At 41.7% G+C, this 22,535-nt stretch overlaps 2 protein-coding genes across 2 annotated transcripts in view; one reads left to right on the top strand and one right to left on the bottom strand.

Annotated features, from left to right (window-relative positions):
- LOC109484167 (probable cationic amino acid transporter) overlaps positions 1-6,685 on the top strand; it is a 35,018-nt gene extending 28,333 nt beyond the window's left edge. Inside the window, exons 6-14 of the mRNA XM_019787396.1 lie at positions 47-232; positions 1,171-1,340; positions 1,902-2,001; positions 2,485-2,694; positions 3,380-3,463; positions 4,111-4,232; positions 4,599-4,785; positions 5,247-5,412; positions 6,251-6,685. Of these exons, the coding sequence (XP_019642955.1) occupies positions 47-232; positions 1,171-1,340; positions 1,902-2,001; positions 2,485-2,694; positions 3,380-3,463; positions 4,111-4,232; positions 4,599-4,785; positions 5,247-5,412; positions 6,251-6,486 (1,461 nt within the window). The 3' untranslated portion in view covers positions 6,487-6,685. The remainder of the gene's footprint in view (positions 1-46; positions 233-1,170; positions 1,341-1,901; positions 2,002-2,484; positions 2,695-3,379; positions 3,464-4,110; positions 4,233-4,598; positions 4,786-5,246; positions 5,413-6,250) is intronic.
- A 5,610-nt stretch (positions 6,686-12,295) lies between these two features.
- On the bottom strand, positions 12,296-20,295 carry LOC109484146 (F-box only protein 9-like). Its single transcript, XM_019787370.1, has 7 exons — positions 19,981-20,295; positions 17,925-18,081; positions 16,936-17,184; positions 16,458-16,649; positions 15,299-15,531; positions 14,898-15,044; positions 12,296-13,800 (listed from the first exon to the last, which is right to left on the bottom strand). Exons 1-7 carry the CDS (start codon positions 20,144-20,146, stop codon positions 13,634-13,636), a joined length of 1,311 nt encoding a protein of 436 aa, XP_019642929.1. The 5' UTR covers positions 20,147-20,295; the 3' UTR covers positions 12,296-13,633.
- Positions 20,296-22,535: the final 2,240 nt, after the last annotated feature.

Here is a 22,535-nt window from a genome sequence, read left to right as displayed (position 1 = left end):
CATAACCATAACCATAACGAAGGTAATCATATTGTTCTTGTTTCAGGTGTTTCACGGAGCGGCCACCTGTTTCTACGCCTTTATAGGCTTTGACATCATCGCGACTACCGGCGAGGAGGCTAAGCACGCGTCCCGCTCCATCCCGCTGGCTATTGTCGGCTCCCTGCTCATCTGTCTCACGGCCTACGTCTCCGTGTCCGCCATGTTAACCTTGATAGACCCTTACGACAAGGTCAGTTTGTTTTTTTATTAATTCCATTTTATACCTCGGGACATGTGTAAATTACTTAAAGGTTAACATCATTATGCATATATTATGTTAATTTAGACTAGTACTATTATTAGAGAAAATATTAGAAATTTCCAGGCTCACCTAAGAACAGGTAAAACGTCAGTGTCATTCCTTTAAAAAGGTAAAGGTAAAAGTCCAAGAGGTAAAGTAAAGCGATAGAGATATTCTAGAGAATATGCAGCTACTGTCTGATCAACTACATGTATAAGGTACTACGGTAGCTATTATGAGGTTTGACTTCTTCTTCAAAGGCACTGGATAATGAACAGTCCCGCGTTCTGCATAATGAGTGTGTTTTGTGACCTTAGTAGAAACGTAGTTCTTGGTAATCTTCTAGATGGCGAAGTCAAGTTAATTTTTCAAGTCAAGTTAAAGTTAAAGCCCTCCCGTAACCTTTGGTGTGTGTCGACCCCCCATACTCTTCCCCAAATGCTGAGTGCTAAGCAGAGAAAGCAGTATGTACCATTTTTAAAGTCTTTAGTATGACTCGGCCGGGAATCGAACCCACGACCTACCGAATGCATGGCGAGCACTCTACCCACTTGACCATTGGTAAGGGGATGGGAAAATTGTAGCAACTGTGTTTTTTCTTGTTTAAAGTTAAAACTTTTTGTCCAACACCAAAAAATCTCTCAACTAGAGCTAGCGCTTTCGACCAGTCACTCTGGTCTTCCTCAGTAGACTGACCCAGTGAGGCTTGTCACGTGGCTTCTTTGAAGTGCGACGTCAACACTGGGTCAGTCTACTGAGGAAGACCAGAGTGACTGGTCGAAAGCTCTGGGCGAGAGAATTTTTTGTGTTGGACTAAACGTTTTAACTTTAAACATGTAACTACCAACACAGATGGAATCTTGATAGTGTTTTTTCTTGTTTACCAGATCGACACGGAGTCGCCGCTGATCGGCATGTTCGTGCACCATCACTACGAACCCGCTAAGTACATCGTGGCGCTGGGCGCTATCTCCGGTCTGACCGTGTCGCTGCTGGGGTCGCTCTTCCCCATGCCCAGAGTCATCTACGCCATGGCTAACGACGGACTGCTCTTCAGGTACTCATGCACAACTGACAAACCGCTTCCTTAAGCCCCTGTCACACATAGATAAATATGACACTGCCGAACACTGCCGATATCCTCCAACCATACTCAGGATTTTGTCGGGAGCGAGGTTGGCTGGTGTTCGGCACGGTCGGCTACTGTTCGGCTGCACAATGTTTCAAAATTTTCAAAACATTTGGATGTTAAGGGGACGTTTGGCCATGGGTGGTAGGCCATCAGTAGTTGGAGCACTTTAAGGGGTCAAATCTGACTAAAATTTAACTAAAGTTTTATTCGTTTTGTATACAAAGGTAGGCGATGTAAGGCTTGCTTACGGTTCGGTCACAATCGTCGTAGGCCGTCGTTCGATTTTCAGTTAGTTGCATTTTCAAGGAAAACCAAACACCAACAAAGGTCTAAGACAGCCTTTTCCGTAGCAAGACAGTTAGATTTTGAATGGCATATTTGTACGACGGTCGTATGACGAATGTGACAGATCCCTAATACATCAAGTTGGTTGACATTGAAGCATGTGAAAATTGTGAAAGTTCATCTGTATCGTCCCGTTTGCAGGTTCCTGGCCCGTGTCCACGAGCGGACGAAGACCCCCGTACTGGCCACCGTCATCTCCGGTTTCCTGGCGGCAACCTTGGCGCTACTCGTCAGTCTACAGGTCGGTGGCACAGTTGAACCTATTTACCAGTGATAGTCGTTGACAGGCACAATTTGCCCGTCAAAGATTCCACAACAAATTACTCAAGGTTGAAGATACGCCCAAGTTTGACGGACAAAAACAACAACTTGCGTACGTGAAAATGCGAAGTACATTTTGAAAAGCGTCTATACAAGGACCACCTGGCCAGTGTAATCACTTTTTCGTGGTCCCTTAGATAATTTTCCCATTAAAACATGTCTATAGTTACCACCTGTCCATATAGATCAGATTTAATGGTCCCCTTAGTGGTCTTTTTTGGGCAGTTTTGACGGTACAATCTGTATGGGTTCTGCAGGACCTGATAGAGATGATGTCTATTGCAGGAAAACTGTCAATCAAGCAACTGGTTAGATTTTGAAAGTTGCTTGAGGGATAGCAGTTTTCCTGTATATCTCATCATTTGGATGTCTAACCATCATGGACTGTCTGTATGGTCTCCAGGACCTGATAGAGATGATGTCTATCGGCACGCTGCTGGCCTACACCCTGGTCTCCGTCTGTGTCCTCATCCTGCGCTTCCAGCCGGACGTGCTGGTCGAACCCGGCAACGAGATCTTCGACGAGGCCATCCCGATGGGGGAGCGGGAGAAACCGGTGGACAACACGGCTTCCGAGGGGAAAGTCACGGAGGATACCGTGCAGACAGAGAAGGTGAGAGATGTTTTGCATTTTGAGCTTATATGGTAGTTTATCATTCCCAGGGACAAGGCATAGAGCACCGGGAGGACCTTGCTAATGACCAAAACAGACCTGACTCTGAAACAGACCTGAGTCATCTCACAAATGTGCCCTATGTGGCAGAGACTGTCATCTTCATATAGCACTGTTGAGCCTTAGCCGAGGTTGTAGGGCTGATATCAATTAGGATTTTACCATGGTCAATACGTATAGTACTATAAAGGGAAAAGTAGTATAATTTTTTATTTTTCTTATTTATTGTAACCATGTAATCACCAGACGTGGTGACAACACACTCAAGTTTTTTCAACTTATATTAATGTCGCCACCAACACAGGGGACAAATACATGACAGGACAATACTCATTTACACCTGAGCTAAGTGAGGAAAGTCGTGTAAAGTGCCTTTCCCAAGGGCACAAGATCGATGGCATGTCAGGACTCGAACCCGGGACTCTCAGTTCCGAGTCGCGCACTCTGCCGCTACGCCACACGACCCCACTCACACACGGTGACTTACAGTAGTATAATTATGATGGGCTAGCGGCATAATACTACGTGAAGTATGAAAATGCGCATTTTAGTACAAGAGATTTGCCGACCTTTCTGTTATCAACGTACAAATCAGACTAAGGCGTGTAAAATCCTGTGTTCCCAGGAGAGGCAAGAACAGGACACGATGTACGACGATGACGACTCTGCACTAATTCCAGGCGGCGGCAAGGGACTGATGCAGGGACAGGTCGGGTACACTTTTATCTCCATAAGTCACTGACCCATCTTTCTAAACTTAAATACCTGTCGACGTAACATTTATGTCTTTTTTCTTTACTTCTTTATTTGAATTTACCACATGCAAAAACAAGTGGAAGGGAGGACAAAACAGGTGTATCAACGCCTTTACAAGTTGTCCTCCCAAACCTGAAATGATAATACAAAACAATACGAAACCAAGTCAAACAATAAACATTAGACATCAAAAATCAGTAGACATGAAATATACAATTCGGTAAAAATTATACACACAATATAATTATGTACAAAAATTATCAAATGTCATTATGTACAGAGTAAAAAGCTAATTATTATACTAATGCGGCCTTAAAGCAGTGCATGAGGCACAACCACAAGATGTGGACCAGGAGCAGGGGACGTCGATATTGAACTGGGTGTTAAATCTCATAAACGTGGCTCTCACAAGCGATCGCTTGAATCGCTTGGTCTAATGGTCTTTAGGACGACATGTATTCGGTAGAACCCCAGGGATCCAAGAGTTCCCACAATGTTACACCCTGTTCTCTCACTGCAAAATGAAAGTATATTTCTTGCACTTAACTTTGTTGTTTAAACAGTTCTTTAGAATAAAATGTAGAGTGCCTTAACCACTAGGTGAGCTACGGGACTATGGAGAAGGGCGCTATTGACGAGAAGGAACAGGAGAGTTGGTTCACGCCTTACATCAACAAGATCAAACAGAAACTCGGACCTGTGGTGGAAAATATTAAGATCAGGTGGGTGGCATAGACCGATTTTGTTCTTAGCAAGTTCATTACAGTTCAAACAATGGGAGAAGTGCAGTTAAGCAATTAACCAATGAGAGAGCGAATGCATCGGATAATTTCTATGTTTTGGCGGAGGTGGGCATACAGAAGCTTTACAACAACGCCTGTAGTTAGATGTGCGAAGGTTTGGTGTCATATAGCCAGTTGCCGCCGTGCCGCGTGAAAAATAATGCCAAGCTGGTGTGTTACGCTGAGGGGCAGGTATACCAGTATACAGATATAGAAGCTGGTGCGTGACGCCAAAGGGCGAGTATACAGGCTATACAGAATACAAAAACTGTGAGACTAATGCCAATATGCTGTGCAACCCTGTAGGTTGGGTATCCCGCTGGAGTCTGCAGTGCCCACGGAGCAGTCGGCGCGGATCGTGTCTATCTGTGTGGTGGTGGAGTTCATCGGCATGTTCGTGTGGTGTGCCTTCATCATCACACAGGAGAAGCACATCTACAACCGCGAGGGCTGGGCGGTCATCCTGGCTATACTCATGGCCTGTTTCAACCTGGTAAGTATGTCAAAAATGGAAGTACTGTTTTCTGTATGTGTGTGTTCCCGTGTGTGTGTGTTCCCGCAGGTTGTGATGGATATGGTTGGGTTCAGGTTGTCGCAGAGTGAGAAAGTCATTAATCATTTATACGTCTGGTCAGCATACATGTACGCTCGCCGCGTTCACAGGTATTAGTCGTTACATGATCTCGACAGCTATTACCCTTGCATGATATACAATGTATAAGAAGATTGCAGCAATTTAGTATTGAACATAGATAGCAAGTGGAGCCTTTTCTTCGAGAGAGATTTTCAACCCCTCCTAAAGAGTGCTTCCCTGTAGATTTAAAGTCAAATATTGCCTTTTAACCAACTGTTCTTACATCAAGCTACTGATCATCACCTGATTGAGATGAGATGAACCAAGATAATCTCAGGCAACTGATCGTTCCCCATCTCATGCATCTGTGTCCCCTGCAGGTGTTTGTGTACCTGATCCTCCGCCAGCCGCCCAACCGCAGGAAACTGAAGTTCATGGCGCCGTGCGTCCCCCTGCTGCCCATCTGCGCCATGCTCTGCAACATCTACCTGATGCTCAAGCTCTCGCCCATCACCTGGATCCGGTTCGTCGTCTGGTTCACGATAGGTCAGTACAAAATCTAGAACCAGCCAATCACGTTTTCTCACAGCCGTACGCAGCGCTGTGGTTGGCTGGTAACTTTTTCTTTCATTCTATAACATCTACCTGATGCTCAAGATCTCGCCCATCACCTGGATTCGGTTCGTCGTCTGGTTCACGATAGGTCAGTGTGAAATTTCAAACCAGCCAATCACGTTTTCTCACAGCCGTACGTGGCGCTGTGGTTGGCTGGTCACTTTTTCTTTCATTCTATAACATCTACCTGATGCTCAAGCTCTCGCCCATCACCTGGATCCGGTTCGTCGTCTGGTTCACGATAGGTCAGTGTGAAATTTCAAACCAGCCAATCACGTTTTCTCTCAGCCGTACGCGGCGCTGTGGTTGGCTGGTAGCTTTTTCGTTAATTCTGCAACACTGTCTGATGCTCAAGTTCTCGCCAATTACCTTGACCGGGTTCGTTGTCTGGTTCTCGATAGGTCAGTGTGAAATTTCAAACCAGCCAATCACGTTTTCTCTCAGCCGTACGCGGCGCTGTGGTTGGCTGGTAACTTTTTCTTTCATTCTATAACATCTACCTGATGCTCAAGCTCTCGCCCATCACCTGGATCCGGTTCGTCGTCTGGTTCTCGATAGGTCCGTGCGAAATTTCAAACCAGCTAATCACGTTGCCTCTTGGCCTTAGGCTGCACTGTGATTGGCCCAGAACTTTCCCTTTAACAACAGGAGTATCTGATTGGCTGACAGGTGGTGACTAGAAGCAATATCTCACGCCGATGCACCAGGGCTTGTGTTTGCCACCGATATATATTGATACGCTTCTTAAACTCTGACACTATCCTTCCAGGACTGTTCATCTACTTCGGATACGGCATCTGGAACTCCAACATCGAGTCGCGTGTCTCGGACATCGGCCGTCAGTCCGGAGACGGGAAGACACACGACTCCGTCGTCATAGACACCAGCCAGATCGAGAAGCCTGCCGTGCAACCCAAGGTCCTCCCGGCGCACAACCCTCAGACCAAGGAAGACTTCACCGTGGACCAGGCACCCATCTTGGACGAGGATGCCGTCATGCAATAACGTGTCCAGTCGCAAGCTGGCGTACATGTATGTAAACATTAGGCTACCCATTTGGTTCTTATTACAGTAACTATGTTTTGCAGCCAGGTATAGTATGAAAATAAGGTGAAAAAGATGGCCAGAGAAACATCATATCTCAGTGCAAACCCAATCTGTTTCTCCTATCATGATGTACTGTAACTAAAACACTTTCCTGGTGTAGTAAGTACTGCAGAGTCTAGTCCAGACCCTCTTTATGACCTTTATGTGTAACTTTCAGTCAGGAATCAGGGAGTTTTAGAAGCATGGCCTAGTGCCAGCAATTGCAATTCAGTGGTATATGTATCATTACACAAGGAGAGGTATGAAGAAACAGCAGTAAGTATTGATGTACTGGAAGAGCTTGCAATTGGTTAATGTTGACTTCTTGTACACTTTGACCTGATGACCAGTGGCAACTGTGACCTCACCTAATAGCTAAACAGTTGTATCCAGCATACTGAAACTAGGATTTTCAAAGACGATATGGCAACGTCCAAGGACAGAAACACGCAAAAGTGTTAGCAACATAAACTTGCCAACAATGGTATGGCATCGACAGATTCTGTACACTGCTATTATCAGTAAACTGTAGAAGTGATTGCAGGCTGTTAAATACATGGCTGTGTACTGCAATTAAAAAAAAAAACACAACTGAGAGCATGACACTGTCGTATTTCAAACCAAGTTGGTTTGGTTGCCGAAAACGTACTGGTTGCTATCTTGACATGTATGGAAAACTACACAAGTTCGAGTTGACAGTCCATTGGTACCTAAATAAGAGATGCAAGACCCAACTCATGATCACGAGCATGGAAAGACATGAGGTTGAAGAGTATGCTAAAGTTGGATATGCTAAAATCTATCATATCATCGTCAATTCGACAACGTCATCTCTTAAACTGTGGTGTTGTGCTTTGCCTCTTTATGTCATATCTTCACAGTTAATCTAGAGGATTTTATTATAAATATTCTATATAGTAGCTTAGGAACATTAGAAAACAGAGGGTTATTTTCAGAGTGCACAAAGTACTGCAAATATCTTGATGTAAAGATGCACAATTGCAGTGTATAGTAAAACAAATAGAGATCTCAAAAGTTAGGATAATTTTTTCAGGACTTCATAACACATCCTCATATCACTAAAAATCTACCAGGTGTATCTGTCAAATCCTCATCAGATACCAGGCTGTTGAAATGAAGTACTTCGCTACATTGTACCAAGACGTAGTCTATATGTACAAGTTGTTATATTATGACTCCATCTGTGTGTGTGCATTGGTGTAGCAATATTCTATGCTCTGCAGTTATGGCCACTAAAAATCTATCAGACGTACTTAAGATATGATGGAGAAATTCAGGAGTGCATACCATGTGTACGGAAGCTTCTCTGTTATATCAATCATGAGGAATTTTTCATTTAATTTGTCTCCATTGTCTCTACATTTTTGCCTTCACACAAAATGACAAATGTGAGTTTTTATCAAAGCAAATGTCATATTTTGTGCATTTTTCTTTCAAACTGCAATTCCCATGCCATTTGTTTAGTTGTACATGTACTCAATACAACTCAGAATTTAATAACAAAAGCTGAGACCCCCCCCCCCACTGTACATTTATGTAATAAACAAGGCCTCTGCAAAAGTCATCCAATTCACCCACCCTAGGGAATTTCAGTGACAAATGTTTTGTTTCAAAGAAAGATACATTCCATGCGCACAACACATTCATCTACATCATATAAAGCAGTAGTTAGTTACAAATGTAGGTATTGGTGACTGGCAATGAATGTATGCTTCATATTGTTGTGGATATCGTTTCAACATTGTAGTAGCAAGGCAGTTCTGAAAACAGTAGTCTGTGAAGAAGTGCTAGTCTATGGCTAGCCATATGGAAGTTATGTTGGTTGTCGGGTATTGTTACAATGTGGTTGTACATGTACATGACTGTGTATACTTAACTTTTTCTGAGTGTTGTGAACTAGTGTGTGTTGTTCTTGTTATAGATAATGATAGGAATGTGTGGTTTCCTTGACCAAGAAAGAACTAATTGTTATCTTATACACTAGTGCATCTTCTCTGTACTTAAATAGTGCAATGTGAACCCAAAACAAGAGGTGTGTATAAAGATGATGAAAAATTATAAAAGAATTTATGAGGAAAAAATCTTTATGAAATAGCATTCGAAAGAAGTACTAAGACTTACACAAAGGAGATGAAAAGATCTGTAGCAGATAGAGATCACATAGAGATACAGTGCTTTAGTTGGGCACTTAGATGTAGATGATTTAATGGTGCTTAGGTGTAACAAGACATAGAAGTGTTTCGATGTGTGTGAATAAAGACAGTATATGTGAACACAATGTACAGATGTAACTAGTAATGCTGAAACTTAACCATTGCGTGATGTGACAGTACATTTTTTGGGATGAAGATGTATTAAATGTATGGCCAATTGAGTACTCTAATTATTTCATAAACTACATACCCAAGCAAGGGATTTTAACAACTGGTACTACTGCAAGAGTACAGTACACCCTCCCCCACTAAAAATGCTAGATTAGCAAATGGAATGCATTCAGCACCAAGGACAGGGTAAGACTAAGTGCATTGCTGTCATAGTTATCCTTAAGAATCAAACACTGATTTACCCTACAGCAAATGCAGTACACTTTAAGACCGCCATAAGTGACACCTAACTAACTTAATGCAATAGAAATGCCTTCAGCACCAAGGACAGGGTAACTGGACTGTAGTAGGGATTGCATCCAGTCACTTAAAGACCATGTGACACCAAAACAAGTCGGTAAAATACATAATTATAAATATCGAAAGTATACAATTATACAATATTAGTCACTTGAAGTTAGTTTTCATCACGATAACTGAGAAATTGAGTTTGTATGGCCTTGCAAAAGTACATTTTTGGAGACAATCCTACAAGCTTTCCAATCGCCCGCCTCGGGCATCTCTATTAGCATGCAAACAGTCTGCCGGGATTGGATTGTGCTGACTTTTCTGAGGCAGGGCATTGAAATTTTGAATGTAACAGAAGAACCATGTATGTTCATTGTAAACATTCCGTTAGCCAGGTAATGTTAGTTATGTCAACTACAATCAGATTATGAAGTAAGTTTAAACTGTAATTTCCAACACAACAAAAATTGGACTCACCCAAATTTTCGACTGTACAACTCCAGTCTTTTTCAAGGAATGAGCAATCCACCGCTTCCGTGACGTCACGCAGATAACACACGTGACTCCGTGAGCAGTGGATCATAGGTTGCAGAAAGTCTGTGGCGCCCCCCGTCTCTTGTTGAAAAAGACTGGAGTTGTACAGTCGAAAAGTCCAATTTTTGTTGTGTTGGAAATTACAGTCTAAACTTACTTCATAATGACTTCTACCAACACAGATGAACTTTCAAGATACAATCAGATTAGGTTGTATTTTGGTGTCACATGGACTTTAAAATAACACCCATCAGTTCCATAAAATGAGAAAACACCAGTGCCCATACAAATACACTTTATTACAATCACCCATAGCAAGCGTTATACTACACATTGTAGTATCATATGTGTACATCATCAATAAATATAAGATTCCTTCCTAATATCTTAAGAGCAGACACCATAAGCAGAACATCATGATCCCATAAAATACACATTTCTGGGTTAATAACAGACCTGTCTTGCCCAATTTGCTAGGACACCATTGCTACTTGAGCTAGATCACATACATGTATATTACACCAATTGCTAACCTGATTGACCGTCAACCATCTTTTAGGTTCTGTAGTAAGTTATTAATGTTCTCATTGTAATACAACAAAACAAATAGTGACTTTAACATGCTATGACGTGACAAGATATAACTTTCAATCAATATGTTCCAGAGTAAATAAAATCTAACAGTAATGCTTCAACAGTAGCCTCTACCAGGCACCGCGAATCGCTGGAAAAATACACGGGGTCGCAAATTGGAGCTTCTATGGCCCTGGATCTTCTCTGGCATACTATCCCTTTATTTCGGCCAATTTCTACTATTTTTCCAGCGATCCGCGGTGCCTGGTAGAGGCTACTTCAACAGGCATACATTAGCATCAATAAGCCAATTCTTTCTTTGCCTTGTGCATGTGTGAGGTCAAATTTGAAGGTCCCTTACTTCAATTTTATACCAGCAAAAATTCCGACAGTTGTTCAAAGAAAAAGACACTCATCTAGCTTTTTATTATCTTCATCTTAGGGGTAAAACAAAAAGTCAATCTCTTTATTCTTACCCTTTTGTTTAAAGACAATCTCATTTCTTTAAGGCCACAGCATTGTAACATCTTGTTGGACATCTCAAAATCAAATTAAATCAAAATCAACATTTTATACCTTGAGGTTGAAAATTTCAGTAAAATCAAAATCTAGACTTTTTCCCTTATTACTTCTAAAAGATTCAAAATCCTTATCCTAGCATCTTGGCTTGCCTAATATACTGTACCCTTGAAACCCTTTGAACTGCCATTAAGTTTTACCAAGAGGTAATGAACCATTTCATCAGGCCACCCTTATTCTAATTTTTTCTACTATTACCCACCTCATCACTGTGACCTAAACAGGTTTTTTATACTTTCTTTGGCCTAAGTGAGAAATTTCCCAGCCTATATATTTTCTTAGAATATATGATATTACATTTATATACATTTGCACGATCTGATGTTTCCTAGTTACTGTCTTTAACACTTTCAGTCTGACCAGCATTTGTAACTATATACTGGTCTAAACTATTACTAAGGGATGCCAAAGTAACAATAGTCTTTGTAGATAGCTGCTTTGTACCAGCACCAAAAAGATGCCCAATTTGCTAACAACTGTAGCCTTCTGTGGTAGCGTGGATAGTCCAGTGGTTAGCAACCATGCCTCCAGACCAAGAGGTTGGGAGTTCAAATCCCGGCTGTTGTAATTCACCTGACTTGCAATTGCATGCTACTTGATGGCAAGGGTCACAGTCCTTTAAGTATGTTAAGCCCTGTTCCACTGTCCATTGCAACTTGTAGAAAAGAGGAATTTCCCCATACCATGAACCTGTAAACACTGTACGTTGGTCAAAAACCTGGTGAGTGTAGTTTTCGTGCTGGTACAAAGCTTCAACTATCTACAACATTCCTCTATTCTGCTGAAGCCATTCTGCACCAATCCCTGTGAAGATATGTATAGAACTGAGCTGCCTGTAAGGAGAACACTCCTTTAGTCAACACTAGACAGACAGAAGTGGTTAATAACATTCCACAACAGGAAACATATTTGCTGAACACAGGACTTCAAGGACTTGAGCTATGCCTCCTGATCTTCTTTTCAAAAGCTGGCATCACATAATCAACAATCTTTTGCTGAATTTGTTGATCACCAACGTTCAAAACGCAAGGGAATTGAACATAGTTTTCATCCAAAAATACTTCCTATCACATAGGATGAGGCTCATAGACCTGCAAGCATTGGCCAATCTCTAAAAATCTTCAGGTCATCAAGAGGGCACCCACTGCATTTGGGCCAAAAAGTACTTAAAACCTCACAGACTTGTCAGGCAAGTTATCTATTCTTTGTGATGCCAGCTATAAGAGACCAAAGAAACATGAAGACTCTATTCTTCCCTTAGGCAACACGTAGATCATGATACATAGTTTCAAGACATCAATAGGACACAGTTTAAAGAACTAAGGATGACAACTGTCCCAACCTGTGGTTGTAATAGACAAAGTAGCTATTTGTACAAACACAGGGATTTGAAAAAAATTGCAAGAACCTACAACTTTTTGGTATGCTCTGACACCTTTGCAAAGCAAAACATGGCAAGTCTGTTGCTATCCTCATGTCAACTGACCACAGGTCACAAAACCTTTTGAAAAGGGATGAGCTGGTCTGTGCAATACAAGCTCAAGCTGTCCAGGTCTTGATCAGATATTCTTTCACAAGAGAAAGAAGTCACACCAACTGATCTCCATTACAAGCAAAATAGTCATGTCAGTAAAAAGATGATTTAGTCACCATGTAGCTGGTTAGGGGTGGAAAAACATTCACTCCTAAATACCAACACCACCAACTGATAGAGAACTCTTTGACAGCCCAACTGCTTAAAGAATGGCCAACCATTTTATATCAGTCTTTTAATGAATTTATTCCCACCAAATTCTTTGAGACATAAGTTCTTTATATCTTAAAGTGTTTAAAAAGTTAAAATTAAAGGTCTCAGTGACAAGTCATGATTTGCAAGGACATAATTTTGAAGGACAGACAAAAAGTAATTTTGGGTCTTTTTGCTACCTTTGACTTGATTTTTTTATGGTCTATTTTTTTCTTCATCTTGCTTCCAGCGTTTTTTCCTTTACCTCTCACACACACTCTACCCCAGTTATTTGAAATGACAGTACTTGTGTATGAAGTAGTTGAATTCCAAAAACAATTTCATACCCTTCGAATTGATATGCCATTGAGCTTGCTGACTTAAATCTCAATTTTTAAGGATTGTGCATGTATTTTGGGTTTTTAATTTACACTTGAAGTACTTTTTATTCCACACAGCTGCTTTGCTTGAATAAGTTGAAAATCCAATAGAATATGGATTCTGAAGAACCAAAATGTACAGATATCAAAACAAGAGTGAACTCAAATGGCAGAAAAAAATATTTTTTTGAAGATGCCAGAGAAAAAAAATCATTCATCAATGCATCATGCATTACTTTTGTCTTTGACTATAAGACAAAGTAAGGAAAATGACAGTGAAAAGGATTGTAGACCGAATCCCATAACCCCACCCACCTCTGTTGTGAAAGTGATCCATCAAATACATTTTAACACTGTATTACAGAAATGAATCAGGACCAGGACTGTCTCAAGGACCCGTCCCTCCCTTTGCTTGAGGGGAAGGAACAAATGTCTCTCCCGAATAAAAATTTGCTTGTGAAAATGCATGAAGTAACATTTCAGAGGATTTGAAATTCAGATTTTACGGCTTTGTCAGCAGTTGACCAAAAAGAAAACAAAGACAATTTTTTGCTAGGATTGCTCAGGAAAATGGAAACACAAAAGTTTTTTCCCTATGCCTAAGGATCGGTCTATTGCAGCAGTTTTGACATCCATTCCTCCTACAGCGGGCTTGATGCGGCCGCCGTGTAGCTCTTGACACGTGAGAAGACCAGTGGCGGGTACTTCTTGTCGAGGTCGAAGTCGGTGACGGACGTGGTTCGCGTACGCTTGTTCAGGATCTGGCACGAGTATCGCACCCAGATCAGCTTGGCGTTCTTACGCTGTCCTGGAATAACAAAAGGGGACAGTCAGTCAAACAGATTGCAAAGAAAACATTGTTCTATCTCACAGGGGCAAAGAACATTTTCTAGATAGCTTCCAACATTGTTGAACTTCATTAACTACTTTTTAAAGTCATACTGTTAAACAACCATCAAACCATCCAACCTTAGCCAGCAAGCATGGCAAACAAATATTTTTATATAGCAAACCAACCAACCAACTGACCAGCCAACCAACCAACTTACTGACCAACCACCCAGTGAACCAATGAAATTTTCATTACTTATAACCTGGATATCTGGGATATCTGTTCTTCCTATCCTTCTGCTGATGACAGGTTTCTGTGTGTCCATGGTGGCAAAATCAAAGCATTATAGAAAACAGCAGTATTTATCAGCATCAAATCAAACCTTAACAGGGCAACCCTGCATTTAACTTTATTATGGTGAAATCAACCTCTTTAACGACCAGCTTTGCAATAGACTTTTCCTGATAGAACACATTGAACCCCCGATTAACTTGAATGTGCCTCTGATGTCACAAATAAAGTCTCACTGACAAAACAAGGAGCCTATATCTAGCAGACTTCAACTCATTTTGCTGCTATCACATTTTCTGCCCTGATTTTAATGGAGGTGTTTGACCTGTTTGATCAGGAAAAGTCTACATAGACACCTGTGCTCACCTTTAACTCACCAGTGTGTGATATGGACACCTGTACTCACCAGTGTGTTCCAGGTGTGATATAGACACCTGTACTCACCCGTGTGTTCCAGGTGTGATGTACTCACCCGTATGTTCCAGGTGTGATATAGACACCTGTACTCACCAGTGTGTTCCAGGTGTGATATAGACACCTGTACTCACCAGTGTGTTCCAAGTGTGATATGGACACCTGTACTCACCAGTGTGTTCCAAGTGTGATATGGACACCTGTACTCACCAGTGTGTTCCAGGTGTGATATGAACACCTGTACTCACCAGTGTGTTCCAGGTGTTATATGGACACCTGTACTCACCAGTGTGTTCCAGGTGTTATATGGACACCTGTACTCACCAGTGTGTTCCAGGTGTAACAATATATTAACCACCTGTACTCACCCACATCTGCCAGTCTCATCTCCACCTGAAAGCTCTGCTCCGTCTGTGACACAGCCTCCCGCGACCTCAGGTAACCCCGGGTGTACCGGTAGTACTGGTTCTGCTCGTAGGGGTTACGCTTCTTCAAGTAAGCAGCCATCTTGTCACCTAATGTGACAACAGTTCAGGGTGGTATATTAAAAAATATTGCAGCGAAAATCTGTGAAAATGCCAGCGTTAAAACTTTGAGCATTATTACATAGCACTTTTGCAAAGTAACAACTTTGTAAACTAAACTGTTGCAAAGTTTCATAATATATAATGACCACCCCCCCCCTTCCCAATTTCACTTGCTACTTGCTATATAATGTATCCCAACACTACAGAGTGAAAACCTTCTGCGAATGTAAACATAACCCAACCTTGTAGTCGGTAGTGTCCGGTGTACATGCCCGTCACACTGGCGCCCTTCCCTCGCAGCTTGGGCACGACTACGTGTGGTTCATCGGCGCACGTGAGGAGCAGCATGGTCCCGTCCGGGAAGAAGCGCATGTAGCGGTAGTACTCCACCACGTGGAACGGGCGGTAGAACGTGTCCAGGCCCTGCTCTCCTGGCCGCACGTACGACGTCTTACTGATGTATACACCATCATATCTGTGGAAAAATCATAGAATACTCACTGAATAGTTTCATCAGGTTAGGCCATGTTGATTTCATTATATGGAAGACATCCACGCACGCATGAACTTTCGGCGAAAAAAAACATTTTCAACCATACTGTAAATCATACAAAACAGTTGCAAAATGAGCAAATGTAACTGTAAGTTGCAAAAAAATATTGGAAAACGATACCAATGTCGTAGAATGTCAAAATGAAACCAAAAAAAAAGGAAATGTAAGGAAATGAATTTGAAGAGTAGATTTATCGCCTTACCATACTGTCGTGTCATTTGTTCAATGACCACGTAGATTTCATAATGAAAGCAACTTTCTTTTTTGGCCAAACTTTTTTTTATTCGCACGCTTGCATCAGTTTTGGGACTCCTGTCATCCATATTGTCAAATCAATGTGGCCTTAGTAAGTCACTGAATAAAGAGACTCTTTTTACACAACCAAGAGGTTTATTCAGCCAACTTTTTGTTGACCATCTGTCACCTTGATCAGGGCAATTATACTTGTTGTTACCAAACTGTGTGATAGCCTAGTGTAAGTCCTTGCTCTGCTTTGCATTGCAGCAAGCCCTAAACCCAATCATATCAAAGTCTGTCAAGATGATACAAACTACTTTCTCCGATTAGCACACAGAACTTATGACTAGATGAGAAAAGAATATGGGAGTTCAAGTACAACACACACACAATGGAGTGACATCACACGGATGGGGGAAGTAGGCATTTCATTACCTACTAAATGTAACTTAAAACCACAAAAGGTCAGACACAGAAAATTAGGTTCTGGGACCTAGCAGGGAGTCTGCTGCAAGGGTGCCTGTGGGAAAATGCTTAGAGGTAAAGAGAGTAATTCTTGATGAATAAAACAAGAATCTTCACAAAAACTCAATCAAGGTGTAGCCTATTACCTGAAGTGTGGCCTGTTGATGTACATGTCCCTCCAGCTGCCATACTGGGACGGGGTACCACAGTTGATGCCCCAGACTCGCAGGCAGGCCTGGTGCCAGATCTCAGGGTCCCGCGCGCACACGTAGAACCCTCGACACACCAGCGCCAGACGCTCCAGGGAACGCATGTCCAGATCACTGCTCACCACCCATCTACAACACATGATAACATCCCTCAATGTTAGCTTAGCTACATCATGCTTCTACTTCTAGCAAAACTTCCAATAGTAAGTACCGGTAAGGCTCCTAAGAGCTTAATGGCCAACACCTCTAACTCAGCAGAATTAAGAATTCTAGGAAAAATCAAGGCTCGGATGACTTTTGAGTTAAGTGAATCTGACATAAGGGCAGGTCTGGCTGGCACATGCACAAATCATACACGATCAGACAGTGAAACTAGGATTAGAACCCCTATCCTTGTGATCTCTAAAACCATTACCTGAAGATATAGGTAAGCAGTTCAGCAGGCAGAGCAGAGATGTGAGTCTGGCGTAGCGGGAGATTCGCCTGGCACAGACGCCCGTCGGACACTGTGAGACGGTGGAACTGGGACAGCAGGTCTGCGTCCTCCATGTCCGGGCTGGACAGGTCCTCCTCCTCATCCGAGGAATCCGAGTCGTCGTCAGATTTCCGCTCGGCGTAGTCCGTGATGTGGGACTCGATGTCGGGTACAAGCTGGATAGCTTGTCTGGAAGGAAAGTAGAACTCTTCAAATCAAACTGTATCATGTTAAGTCCTTTGGACTACAGGAGTGTTTCCCTTGCACTGGAAGTTAGCAGTTCTGAATCAAGTGTCTGGAAGGAAACTACAGTCAAACTTTGCCTTTTGAGATGTTCTGAAAAGAAAATGTTCCTAGTAGCATCCTTTTAAATCTAGTAAATTTGCTCCTGTCACCAATAATGATAATTCGAAAAATAAATGTCAGTTTTTGACCACCACTGGACATGTCTGCAGCTGGTTAAATTGTCTTTGACCAGTGGAAGTAGACATCATAAATACCTGCACAGCTCCAATTTTACCTGCACTAACCTGCATATACCCAGTACATGGACCAGTGCAGGTTAGGTGCAGGTAGACATCAGAAATACCTGCACAGCTCCAATTTTACCTGCACTAATTATAACCTGCATATACCCAGTACATGGACCAGTGCAGGTTAGGTGCAGGTAGACATCAGAAATACCTGCGCAGCTCCAATTTTACCTGCACTAACCTGCATATACCCAGTACATGGACCAGTGCAGGTTAGGTGCAGGTAGACTTCAGAAATACCTGCACAGCTCCAATTTTTGCTGCACTAAGCTATACATATGCAGGTGGTATTTCCAGCCCTGAAGAGGGACCCTCCAAAACTTCCCTGAAGTCTGAAATCTTTTATTTCTAGTTTCCAAACAAAGAATTGAATGCCCCGTTCAGTCCTGTACTCACTTGTAGAACTTGACAGCTTCGTACAGGTTCCCATCCTGCTCGGCTGACACCCCCTTCAGGAACAGCCGCTTGGCGCGTTCCTCCAGGTCCTGGTTGAAGTCGTCATCCGACTCGCTGTCCTGTCGCTTACGCCGCTGCTGCTGTTCATGGGACAGTCCTGTAAGGATAGAATTTAATACATGAAATTGACCACCCAAGAATGTATCTGGGTGAATGTTGCAACAAATTCTCATGGTCAGTTCTAATAGTAATGGTTATCAAATGTACACGAAAAGTCAGTACCTACAATATAGTATTGGTTTATGGAGTTAGGCACCAGAGAGAGTTTAACATCAAATCCTAGTCCCTGCCATATACAGTGTAATTACATGTATACAGTATCTTTATTATTACCACAGTCCATTCATAATGTTACAACAATAGTTTTGAAATTATGCCAGACTTATGCCAGAGAAACAGTGGTTTGATAGAATTCCAGATATCCAACCTGGCTCGTCCTCAGCATCTGCATTTAGAAAGTTCAACATCAATTTGACCTGAGTGGTAGGTTGTGTGTTTATTTTGAAAGTTGATGCCAGCGTGATTACTCTCATTTCACTGGCTACAGTATGCCAAAGTCAGTGACCCCTGCCCTATCACGCAATGGTAAGGGTGGGGCAGACTTGTTTACAACACTGGTGGAACATACTACACTTGAAAATAGTCACGCCACACATTTAACCAGACTCACAAAGACTCATTTCTCTATAACAGACTATCATGCAATGGTTACGAATTTCTTTGGGTTTACTGGAATTCTCAGTGCATGTAACTGTAACGTTACATGTATATAAGTTCAATTATTTTCATATATAGAGACTTAATTTCATGGTAGGAATGGAAAAGAGGTTTTCACAGTGTTTTATATTTGCAACTTTGAAACTGTAAAAACACAGTACATGTAGTTGCGGTGTCGTCATTTCGCAACAGCAATTATATATTAGGCAATACGAAACCTATGAAAATAAAAGTAAGGTATCTGAAGATTCACAGTAACGGGCCCGTTAATGACTTCAATACAGTACTATTAGTACTAATATTCAAAACACAAACAACCCCAGTATCAAGGGTTTTTGATTAGGATTTACATGTATGACAAAAAATATTATTTGAATCAAACCAACCAGAACATCACAGAAACATTACATGTCAGACAAAAGAATACCTTATCCAGACGCTACATGTTGTAAACAACCCACTGTGCCCCCAGGCATTTAACCTGCAGGAGGTCTCATGTTCACCAGGCTGTAGCCTTATTTTGCCAACCTTGAGACCACATGTTATATCCAAATCAATTTCAGGGTGGCAACCTCCACCCCACCCCCCAAACAAAAAAAAAATCTGTCTGACATTTTTCTGCAATTTATTTGCACATTTGCATGATCATACTTGAATGTTTGAAACAGCAAAACAAGCTACGTGACGAGTCCCTAATTTTTGCTACCACCAAGAAATAGCAAGGACAACAACAACACCATCAACCTGGCAATACCATATCAATTCATGATATGCATCTGTATATCTGGGCCATATTCCATCGACCTCTTAAGGTTTTGGTATTGACATTTTAAAAATGGACGACAGACACGCCCCCTATCTTTCGACAGCATGGAGGTCTCACAATAACAACATCGATTCTTCCTACAGCCAGTGTTCGCTTGCTAGATATTCAAACCTCCTAAATTTACTCCCTGGATGTTTTAGAAGCGAGAATTTGCAACTCAACATCAAAATCACCACCTTAGTACAGTTAGAGATCTCCCTATAGAGGTGTAGTTGGGGTGTTTTGACGAGAAATCTATAAAAACACGTCGTTTTGTGAGATCTGACCTACAAAATTTATACATGTCGACACGGACGTAGCTAGCCATGTTTGATAACATGATGCCAACAGCACATGTAGCTTACGCAATCTGGCCATGACAACGCGGTAAAACATTGATTACTGTATCTGCCGTGCTGTGTTTGTCTCTGAAAGGTTTCTGTAGACGGTTAGAGTGATAAATTTCGGGCTTACCTGGGCTCGCAGTGAGCTCGTCTCGCCATCGGGCGCGGAAGTTGTCTAGCTCGGCTTGCAAGTCGACTCCGGCCCGCGCGGTGGAGGAAGAAGACTCCTCGTCGTCCTCGTCTCCGGCGGTTTCGTCGCTGCCTAGCGGCACATTAGCGTTGCCCAGGCCGTCCATGTCTTCTCCGGTGCGCCTCGGGCCCCTCAGACGGTGAGCTCGCGGTCGGTAAAGCGGACAACACCGAAGACGGGGAAGCGATAATGTCTGCGGATTGCCGCCATGTTGGACACACTGCTGCTGAGCAGGCACGCACCGCAGCCGAACGCTATGAATACATTTATTACGTTTGGATGCGCTCTCCTGAGCGCACGGCGCTTCAGCACTTTCCTTCAATCAAGTTTATAAAAAGCGAAATAAATAATGATAGTAAATCCCTACTTTACGTAGAAAAAAATACAATGGGACTTTATGTCTAAATTTGCTATGGTACAAATTAGATAATTAACAGTTAGATATAACGTAAACGTTGCCTTTATAAATGTTACATAAAATAACTTTGTGGGCTGCCCAATCTATTTTCAATTTTCAAAGCACTGATCAAAGTTGAGAAACATTTTTTTTTCATTTCCATAAATATTGGGGCATAATGTGAGGCAAATACTGAAGGTCTAACATCATCGCTAACATTCAATATGTTTGATACAAAGGTAGTACACAAGTCATGTACCTTCCCAAATTGTCATCTTTAATGAATGTGTGTTTTTGTGTGCTAAATGTTACGTCAGATTACATTGAACGCCATTTTAATGAAACCTTTGCAAGCAGCAACACTCAGGCCTGAGTGTACAAATCTATTTTCCAATACTTCACTCTCCACTTGATCAAGATAAATCTGCTGTGGTTGCTTGTTAGGTCTTGTCTGTGGCAGCATCTGGACAATGTATTGATTGTAGTTGGTCGATGACCTTGTGTCTCCTGTACACTTGTTAATGTCCTTAACTGAACCACATTTTGAAACTATATGTAAATCAAAAACATTTCATAACCTTTTATGCAAAATGATGCACTCTCATTTGGTAGGGCCGTTAAATCTACATGATGTACATGCCTCTTTAAAAGAGACTGTACTATGTCATCTTGCAAATCCCCCTTAATAACATTAGACATTATGCATTCTTCTACTTGAGCTTTCATTACCTCCATGAAATGTGTCATGGAGGTTATATTTTCAGTTGCGTTTATCTGTCCGTCCGTCTGTCCGTCCGTCTGTTGGTCAACAAGATAACTCAAGAACGCCTGGATGGATTGGTTTCATACTTGGTGTGTTGGTAGGGTGTGACGAAAACTGGAAATGATTAGATTTTGGTCCCCCTAGTGGCTTCCCTTGGTACTGCAGCGCAACTTCCGGTTTTTATATCTCGCGATCTGGACATGCTAGGGTCATGAAATTTTCATGGAAGGTAGCTCTCGTGCTTGGGAAGAAGTCACATGAGTTTGGGCCCCCTAGCGGCTTGTTCTGGAACTGCAGAATGGTTTCTTTGAAAATATTCGAGAGAGGATAACTGAACAACTGTTTGATGGATCGTCATGATTTTTGGTATGTAGGTAGCTGAAATGATGCTTGACATGATTAAAATACAATTATGCAAATCAGGATCTAATTTTCATAATTAATGAGGAAATTCTATAAATCTGCTGTATTCCATATTAGGGCTATGAAACACTTTAGACATATGTAATTGAGAACAACAAGATCATTGGTAGATATTGATTATGTAAATGAAGACCTAATTTGCATAATTAATGGCAAATTGGTACAATTTTATGGTGGTAACTGCTGTGAATTTAATACTTGCCATACTTGGAAGTTCAATTAAGGCGAACATCACTAAACATAATTTATTCAAATCAGGACCTCATTTGCATAATTTATGAGGAAACGCTAGAATAGCCTTATTTCTTAAGATAACCCTGTCATTGGGCGGAGAATATGATCAAATGATATAATATATGCAAATGGGCTCTTATAATTTGCATATTGGCAGTAAAAAAATGTATAATTCGTCAGCTTGGATGGCAAACATGAGTTGGCAAAGGTATGTCAGAGGTCATACTTGCATATAACCAACAATATCATACGTTGTCCATGTTAAATGGTAAGGATTTCACCAGTGTGTTGTATGTTACTAGGTAGGGGCTATGTGAATAATTTGTATAAAAATTTTGCTAATGAGCAGGATTGTAAATGTAAGCCATTTATGTGATCATCACTATGCATAAGCTTTACGAAAGCACTAAACATGTCATGGAGGTATGAGATTGTCGAACTCTAGTTTTAGATGCGTTTATCTGTCCGTCCGTCTGTTGGTCAACAAGATAACTCAAGAACGCCTGGATGGATTGGTTTCATACTTGGTGTGTTGGTAGGGTGTGACGAAAACTGGAAATGATTAGATTTTGGTCCCCCTAGTGGCTTCCCTTGGTACTGCAGCGCAACTTCCGGTTTTTATATCTCGCGATCTGGACATGCTAGGGTCATGAAATTTTCATGGAAGGTAGCTCTCGT

The sequence above is a fragment of the Branchiostoma belcheri genome, unplaced genomic scaffold (genome assembly GCF_001625305.1).
Source record: "Branchiostoma belcheri isolate BF01 breed outbred unplaced genomic scaffold, Haploidv18h27 scaffold69, whole genome shotgun sequence".
Lineage (NCBI taxonomy): Eukaryota > Metazoa > Chordata > Leptocardii > Amphioxiformes > Branchiostomatidae > Branchiostoma > Branchiostoma belcheri.
This window is presented reverse-complemented; position numbering and strand designations above follow the sequence as displayed.